The following is a 9,535-nucleotide window of genomic DNA, read 5'->3' on the forward strand; positions in this document are numbered from 1 at the left end:
TTCTTTTTAGGACTTTCATTTCACTTTACAAATTCATTTCATACTTGTTATTAGATCCCTGTCTGGGCGCATTGTTGGAGGTGTGTGGTGGTTCTTTACCCTCATCATAATCTCATCCTACACGGCTAACTTAGCTGCCTTCCTGACGGTGGAGAGGATGGTGTCTCCCATTGAAAGTGCAGAGGATCTTTCCAAGCAAACAGAAATTGCTTATGGAACATTAGATTCTGGCTCCACTAAAGAGTTTTTTAGGGTAAGAATTTCTACTTTTTAGTTTTTTGTTTTGTTTTCAATAGGCTTTCACTCATGGAAATGTGTTTTCCCTAGGCTTTATTAAAAGTTTGCTATAAAAATGTGATACATGCAACCTAGATCACAAGTATATGTGGTTCTTTTTATTTGTTATACTTAAATTTTATTATCTACATATAAATATAAGGGTCATGTTATAAATATACAAAGCAAAAGTGGCTGCAAGGAATGACCTAAAAAATATTCCACTGTAAAGTTAAACAAGATATGTTCAGAGAAGGGAGTTGATGTCATTCATCTGAGCTTTAAGATAGGAGCTAATGATTATAAACAAGGGTATTTAATATCTGTGCTATATTTTAGGTAGTCACACAGTGAATAGGGACATGGGAAGGTGCACAGTAATGTTTTCATAAGTATTTCACATGATTTTTCAAGCTTGCAGATGAGGACATGGGATACAGCCCTCTTGGCTGCTGTAGTAAATCCAGGATACAACCCTGTTAGCTGTTGTAGTAAACCCATTTAATTTTGAAAGCAGTTACTATTTGTATTTGCATTACAATAATGCCTTGGAATCCTGTCATTCCTCACCTCTGTGTATTTCAGTTTTAAAAATGCATGAGACTTCCAATGTGTGAGTCTCAGGCTGCCCTTGAGACACCAGCTAACACAGTGAAATCCATCCAGCAAATGAATGAGACACTAAGGCTGCTGGGAAAAACACTGTGGCTGTTTTGCCTGTCTTTGTGCTCTGTGTTTCTCTATGTGTAAGACAGAAGTGAATGTGAAGTGCTACAAATACAAAAAAAAATGCTGTTTTCATATTTTCAAGTGGATAGTGATAGTGCTAGGTTTAAACAAAATATATTTTAAAATAGTTATAAATATTAGTTTACATTTCAAACATAGCCTGTCATGAAAGTGAAATGCAAGAAGTTCTCATAATTTTTTTTTAGATACTGTACAGTTGGGGTAGTCATGGCTAGATTATGGTTTTCACTGGATCCTGTAATGCATACTTAACTGTTAACATACTAAATAGGAACTATTCTTGTTTCAGCTGTAGAAAAGCATTATTTTCTTGTTTTGGTGACAGGTCCAGTAATAAGACCTGCTGCTGATCGCATTCCTGTTGGCTAAACCAACACCAACATCAGCTATGTAAGCTAGTAAAAATGAGACTGGGTTTGTGCTAAGAGTGTTCAGAAGCGTTTAGAAGCATACAATCATGTGTTTCTTGTTTTGTGAGCGTAAACCTTTTAGATCATGGATATACCAGGGATTGAATGTGAACAGTTGGTCAGTTCTTTTGAACACTTTTTCTTTAGAGATTTTTAGGCTTTCTTTTAAAACAAAAAATGTTTATGTGAGCATGCATCAGTATGTAGTTTTTGTGTTCCTATCACATATATACAGCTTTCGAAATACACTTTTACACAACTAGTGTTTCTGGTGTTGACCTAAGAATTAATAACTTATTTTTGTAAAAGTCAGGTGGAGGCTTTTGTTCGCTAAAAGTGACTTAAACTTGCCCAGTTATTTTTCCAAGAAATAACACCTGTCAGAATTTCTTTCTAGGAGACCTGAAACTCAAGTTTCAAGAATGAAACTGCTGAAGGCAATGTGAAAGCAGTCTCTAGCACTAAGGAGACTAAAATTTCACACAGAGTACTTCTGTATGGTGACTGGATTGGAGTGGATGCGTGACTTTTATTATGACCTGAAATTAGGACTCAAATTCTTTGAATAGCTGGAAACAAATGGAGTATTTTTCTAGCAGTGAGCTACAATGGAGTGGCTTTTTCTCTGTCGCTGTCATGAACTAAAAGAAACAGTTGAATTGTTTTCAGGGTTAGTCTGTTATCTCTTCAAGCAGTGTCATTATCTACAAGTTTGTTTTTTATTGATGGAATGGATACTGGACCTAAATCTTCATTAACAGAGCCTCGAACAGCACAAAATTAGGGAGCATTGTATACTGGGGATGAGAACAGTAAACTGAACTTTCTTTGCTACTGAAACATGTTTTCTGATAATACTTCACACAAGTGAAAAAGAGATCGTTGTCAGCGTTATCCAAAAATGAATTCTTAGCAATAAACTAGACAGTGAAAGTTAGCTGAAAAATCCTATCCTGAATAGCTGAATATATGTATGTGATGTTAATAGAAAGAGGTGGCTTCAAGTGTGTCCAGCTTCTATGACTGTTTACATGACATGAACTCATTGAGATGTTAGGTTAGCCACAGAATGTCAGGGATGTCATATTATCTTGCTTTCTGTTTTGTTTTAGGATTCTAGTGTTTCAGCCACCTACAGTGGGTACATAGTAGTTCGTGTCTGCAGTGGCCGTGGCTGACTCCAGTGGCTACCGTAGTGAATGCAGTAATCCAAATATAGGTTAGAAAAACCCAGGTGGAGGAAGGATAGTGGCCCACCACACACCCTACAGACAGTATGGGAGCAGACGTGCAAGCTAGTCCGTATCACTTGACTTGGAGATAACAGCCTTGGCACTCACAACAGATGTATTGCCTTTGCACTTCACCCTATTTTAGGTACATACTCCCTAGCTTTAAAGGTAGTACAGGCTAGTAGGAGATATTCTTGCCAACAGTGAGTATGTAGAGCATCAGCTGGCACTTAATCAAGAAACATAACTGAGAAAAAGGGATGAAAAGGCATTGTACTCTAGTGTTCCTTGTGCTGCTTTAAGATGAGAAACAGAAGCTTGATACATCCTGCATAGAAAATATCAGTGCATAAATAATGGGTTTAACAGTGTTTTTATTTTTAAAAGAAAAAGAAAATAAAATAAAAACACAATGACAGAGCTTTGCTGAGCAGTAAACATCAGCAGGAGACTTTTACTTCTTAGTAATGTTACAGATACATGATTTTTCTTCAATGGCAGATCCATCAGGTCTCTTCATTCTGTATTTGTAAATACCAGAATGTCCAGTAGTTTTCTTCAGGAGATCTCAAAGTTGCTACTAGCAGAACTGTGAGTACAATCCGACTCAAGAATTCTGTTCTTCTGACTTGGGATACTTGTCACTTCTGATACTTATTTGCACCTCTGTCTTGGGGATAGTGCTTTTAGAGTTCTTAGTGTAACTGAAAGCCTAAACAAAGCTATATAGTGCATTGCTGTTGCATTTTCTCTTGGGTTTACAGTCTGAAGTAATGGGCTATGTATCGAAGAAAATGTGTGTGGCTGTGTTTTTCCAGAAGTGCATAATTTTTCTCAAATCAGTAGTGGTTTTGTAGTGGTGAGGATGTGAATAGGACTGCAAGAACAGCTTTGGAAGATCCAGGAGTCGTTTCAGTTGACCTTGTACGGACACATCACCTCTATAATTGTCAGACCGCAGATACTACTTGGTGAAGCAATTAATGGTGTGGCAGTGGAATTTCATCACTCTGGTACACACTGTTGACACTACCCACAGTCACAGAGTATTTTTATCTTCAATGATTTCTCAGCAGTTGCAGTAAATGCAGTTGATGTATGTGTTAGCAGAGACACATAGTTGAACTTCAAAGGGAAAATACAGTCACTAACCCAAGAAGACAGACTACAGCTCGCCTAACACTGCAGAAATTAATTTTAACGCATTGTCTATATGTGTTAACTCCTGAAGTTGCCTTGCTGACATTCATGGGCTATGGCACTGAAAGAAAGAAAGTACAACTGCCTAAGTATGCAAGCTTAACATTCACTGGAACATTTCCATACTTTCCACCTGCTTGAAGGTATATTGAAAATTAATATCAAAGTGATACAGAGCAAGTATGTTTTTCTCTAAGCTTTCATTTCTGACAACAAAACTATACTTATTCCTCATTTCCAAACAAAGCATTTTGGTCCCAAATGATCTCATAGGTCTTCTGTATGTGTGCGTGTGTCCCAGTTTGAGTTTATTGTTCTTGAATGTGTGTGAACAGAAGTGTATGTTAGATGCCATCTGAGATCTCAGCAATGCTTTGTACAAAGGCATTAGCATTTCTTTTTCTCCCAGTTGTGTCACAGTATTTGCTGGTAATCATTTTGATCACAGTGATAGATTTACCTTTTTTTTTTTTTTTTTTTTCTTTTTTTATCCAGCTGAAGGTCTTCCATTTTATTGCAGATTTTCTTATTGGTCCCAAAATGCTGGACTATGCTTTTGAGCTGGGAAGTTTTGTTTCATTTTATTTTGTTTCTATCATTCTAGTGCTCAGAATTTTCCACTTCTTTTATATAACAAATATATTCTATCCCATTTTCTGGCTTGCTGTGTTTTGATACCCCAGTTTCCTTTTGTACAAATTCTAGTCATTTTTGTATTCAGATGTTTTCACTCAAGAATGCCATCTGAAGCTGTGCATGCCATGCAGTACTTCAGACCTGAAGAGCTGCAATTGCTTTGAATGTTTTTTCATTCTTGTTAAGTCCAGGCAGTATGTTTATGGTTCTAGATTCTGGTAATAGCACCTGCAGTTCACTACAGAATCTGCGATTGCTGGAGAAAGTGCTTTTGTGTTTTGGGATTTATTTTATCCTCCCTCTCCCAGTGTGGGTGCAGCAAGTTATTTGTGTTTTGCAACCTTCTTGTTTTGATCATCTCCATTTCTGTACCTTCATTTATATTACTTATTCTTTATATTAATCTCATCAAAAACAAAACTAAAGTTTACATTTACATTATGGGCCTGTGCACAGACTGTCTTTGTTCTGTGTCTTCCCACCACACAGCAGATATATTTTCCTTTCTCCTGTTCTTTTTCACTTGTGAGGTTTGAAAATCTGCTGCTGTTTACCTTTCTTTTTTTTCCAGTTCAGTTTATGCTACATACTGTTTGCTTTATTTTCTCAGGTTACCCCTGATGAAATCAAGATCCTGCTTACAAATCTACATTTGTATTACAATGATGTAGCAAACCTGTTGTAGTAGATACAGCAACATTGCTGTAGTCCAGCTGTCCCTCTGTGAGTAGGTTTATTGCACTGAAGTGAGCTCTAGGAGTGGCTGGTGGATTTTCCTTGTGACCAGCACTTCAAAAAGAACATAGGATTTGGGTCATCATTGTGGAAATTAGTTTGTGTGACATTTATCTTAGTTTTTCATAAAATTAAATTGAAGTGGTCTGGTTTGAGTTTATAAATATGGTAAGTGATGGGGAGGAATTTAGATTCTGTTGAAACTGAAATTAATAATTCTCAGAGGAGGAGTCATTTCAGCAAGTATTTTAACAATGGTTAAATGGTCTTGAAACTTTAACATTAACATTGCTTTGTAAAACAAGCCTTCGTGAACACTTAACTCTTTAGATCACATGACGAATATGATGATAACATAAGATCCTTGATTTGCACTTTCCTGATGTCTTCTCATATCTGTCTTCTTGGAGAAAATGATTTTAAGTAAGCTTTTGAAGAATAAGTTATTGAGAAAAATTGTTTTGCAATTTTTACTAATAAGACCAAATATATTAAATGAATTTTAAATAGCTCAATTAAGTAATGGAAACTGGAAAGCCATGAAACTTACAAATATGTAATGAATTTTTACCAATACTGAATAAAATAATCAATATATTACAAAATTTAGATCTTCCATTCAATTAAGTATTCACTCAGTATAAACAAGGTTAAGTATTTTACAGTACTTTATCTTAGGTTAATAAAGGAGTCTGAGAAATGAGCTTCACCCTTTCCTGTGTATTTGGATTTATTGATAATTCATTTACTATATAAATTGGCAAGATTCATTTGTTGTTACACTTTCTAGCTACTGGTGACAACACCAGTTCCTCTCCTTTTGTTCAGTACAGAAGGTCAGTGAGAGAGTTACACAAACCATATTTGAGAATTAAAGTTCTGCTCCTGCAGTACAAGGTCGTCATCTAGTAGAATGTTGTAGTCTGAGTCGCTATTTCTGTCAATGACATGCTAATTACAGCACCCTGTTTTAAGAATAATAGATCTTTGAATGACAAAATTGAAAAGTTATCTGATGACCCATAAAATACAGTTAATTAATTTGATAAAGCTTTGCATAATTTAATTTCCTAATGAGTTTCTTAATGAAGGCAGTATTTTACATTTAAATGGAATGTGTACTTTGTAAAAGTAATAATTTTCATAGTCATGATGCCCAGTGACATGGTATTTAAAAAAAAGTGTAGTTTCTGGGACTTTTTTATATCAGTTATTGTATTTTCATAGGATTGATCAATAGTGGGGACTGTATTAGGGGATTGTAGTACCAAAATATGATTGACATTTCGTATATAGACTGAAGTGTCGTCTTGAAATAGCAATGAACCACAGTAATTAAGACCAGTGCAGATTATTTCCATATTCTTGTAGCCAAATAATATCACAGTCTACAGTGGTTCCATTGTTTGGATCTCATGATATAAAGTTGTGGGGCTCTTCAATGAAGCAATGCTTTCCTTTTTACATTTCTGATGCCATTAAAGAAACGGTATATAATGAGGAGATGGAGAAGCCCAAGTTGCACACAGGGCATCCTGCATTCACGAGAATTCTGTTTCCTCATGGTTTAGTCCAGTGTTGCTGATGACTGCATGGTTTTCCAAGTGCAGTTAAATGAAGAAGATTATTGTTTGCATAGGAATAAAATATATGGTCAGATATAGCACTGGCCAAGTTTAAATGAGAATTAAATGTGTTGGGTTTTGTTTGGTTGGTTTGTTGGTTTTGTTTTGTTTTCCCGAATGTATTTGAATAGGGATATATATTTGAATTAGGACAAGTGTACATGCTTTTTTTAACTGTCAGATAACATCGTCTTTATGAGTAAGTGTGTGTGTGAACAGAAAGCTAGGTGAAGGTCTCAACACTGAGCTTCTCTACATCCTTTAGTTCTACTTTTCAAATAAAAGACAAATTCTCAAAACAAAACGGTGAGGAAATAAAATGATGCAGTTCTGAAAACAGAATGTATTATTAAATATATTGCACAGCAATATAAGCAAAAACCTTAGAAGTCACAAGTATCCCCTATGTAGTGGCTTGTTGCTGCTCTTTTTTTATGAGTCTAGACAAAGTCAAGGACTAGGTAAAGACTGTGAGCTGTATGAGTTGCAGTATGATGTTTTTCACTGTTCATGGCTGCAGAGGTCTTTGTGGTCATGACAGATGCTTAGCACTATTTTCTGGATACGTTTTTCATTACAGATTTGCATTTCCATAGTTGCTGGATTGGATGTTCCTACATTCATTTATAGGGCAAGGACCCTGTGAGCCATCTAGTGGAAGGTTTCTTCTTAACACTAGACCATTTGGGAAATCTGTTCCTTGCGCCTTTTCCCATTCAGTCATCCAGCACTGGCTGCTCAGTCCATCATGGGACTTCCCTCATCCTTCCCACTTCCCTGTTGTGATCAGATTTCTGTGAAGTGACAATGGGAAGTGGGGAGCTGCATTTAATTGAGGGTGAATGACAAAAGCAGAACAGACCTTGCTAGACCTCTGTAAAAGGTAACAAAAAAAGGTAACAAAACCTGTAAAAGGTAATTTTAATAAACCAGGACACAGTGGAATAACAAAAGGCAGCTTATGAACCTGTTCAGGACAGTTAGCTGACTGGAATAAAGAATGCTTATTTATTTAGTATTTGATTGTTTGTGCAAGAAGAACATGAAGTTTTAAGTGTCAGTATAACCTCTTCTACAACATGAGATCCAAATGCCTTCTTATGACAGTTGTACTAATGGGCACCTGAATGTATGTTGTCTGCTTTGGGTTGAGTTGAACCATGTAAGATAGCTCTAAACCAACTTTTTAGTTTTCACCTTTATAAAGCAAACCTATGGTAATTCATGAAGTATCACCGTGATCATTTTTATAACACTGTTGGAAGCTTGATGACCCTTGCTTAGTTGGTAGTGGTAAATCCCATGCAGCAAGCTGGCTGTATGCTGCCAAACGAATGTTGACCTCTGTTAGGAACAGGATGGAGTATCTGGCTTTCATTAGAGAGTAAGTTCAGAGAATGGGATTTCAGGTAAGATCAAGTTCCTTCATATGAGACTGAGGACTTTTGAGTCCAAGCCTGAGTGGGCTGAGGAAGGAGGAGATTGAGCACCCTGCAAAGCTAAACACTGGTAGCTCTGCTTCCAAGGAAGTGGGCAACAGCAGCAGGACTTGGAGAACTGGTGGTAGAAAGGATTAGGATTTAGACTTTCTTTACATGCTCTGGTGAAGGTGATGGATTTTCTCAGACATTAAATGGCCTGACTGACTTCCATCTGCAGGTGGGAGTCTCTTTCAGGCATGGAATGCTAGTCTCTTTCTGTTAGAGGCACTTACCTGTATCTATGTGTCATGTTTTAACCCAAGCTAGCAATACAACCACGTTAGCCACTCTCCACCCCCCAAATAGGGGAGAGAATCATAAGGGAAGGAAGAAACTTGGATTGAGATAAACACAATTTAGTACAATAACAAAATACTAATATACTACTAGTATTTATATATAAAACAGAAATAGAATATAAAATAAAAGATACTCAATGCAATTCCTCACAAACACTATCCACACTGAGCAGCCAGGCCCAGGAAGCAGCACCTGGTCCTGAGCAGCTGATCCGAGAGAGGGAAAAAGAGGAAAAAGGCATAAAGGCCCAGAGACCTCTGGAAAATGGCAGGATGGCAAAAAGGCCGAACTAAACACCCTGAACCGAACTCCCGTGAACAGGTCTCCAAGAGCAAAGAGAACACATGTGAGAGAGACTGGAAGGTCCCGACTCTCCTTAAATAATTAGCATTATGCTAATGGGATGGAATACTCTCATTGATCAGTCTGGATATCAGTCAAGCTCTGCCCCATCTCTGCCCCCCTTCCTTGATGCCTCACACCTGTGGGCAGAGCACTCAGAATGTCCTTGGCTCTCAGACCAGAGCAATTAAAAACATTAGCTCTGTGCTGGGATGTTATCTCTTGTTCTAAAACTAAGTCCAAATAATGAGCATGCTAGCTATTAAAAAGGAAAGGTTTCCAACTGCATGAAGAAAATGAATCCATTTTCAGTCAAACCAGCACACTATGTATCAGCTAAATTATAGGCAGAGAAAAGTGCAATACTGTTTTTTTTTGCTGATAGCTTATAGTACACAGTGATAGTAATACCTTACTTTGTGAACTGGCTTTTCAAAGACAGTGCAATATACCATTTTTTAGGATTCCATTAGGATCTCATTTTTAGGATCTCCTTGGATGGAGCAAGAACAGTACATATGCAGTATGGCAGATGTTTCAAGAGTCTG

General features: G+C 37.0%; 1 protein-coding gene across 1 annotated transcript in view; it reads left to right on the forward strand.

Moving 5' to 3' along the window:
- Positions 1-9,535, forward strand: part of GRIA2 (glutamate ionotropic receptor AMPA type subunit 2) — a gene marked incomplete at its 5' end in the record, with an annotated part of 91,528 nt that overhangs the window by 76,759 nt on the left and 5,234 nt on the right. Inside the window, one exon of the mRNA XM_082051349.1 lies at positions 55-253. Within this exon, the coding sequence (XP_081907475.1) occupies positions 55-253 (199 nt within the window). The remainder of the gene's footprint in view (positions 1-54; positions 254-9,535) is intronic.

This window comes from Streptopelia decaocto (genome assembly GCF_964273445.1).
Source record: "Streptopelia decaocto genome assembly, chromosome: 4".
Lineage (NCBI taxonomy): Eukaryota > Metazoa > Chordata > Aves > Columbiformes > Columbidae > Streptopelia > Streptopelia decaocto.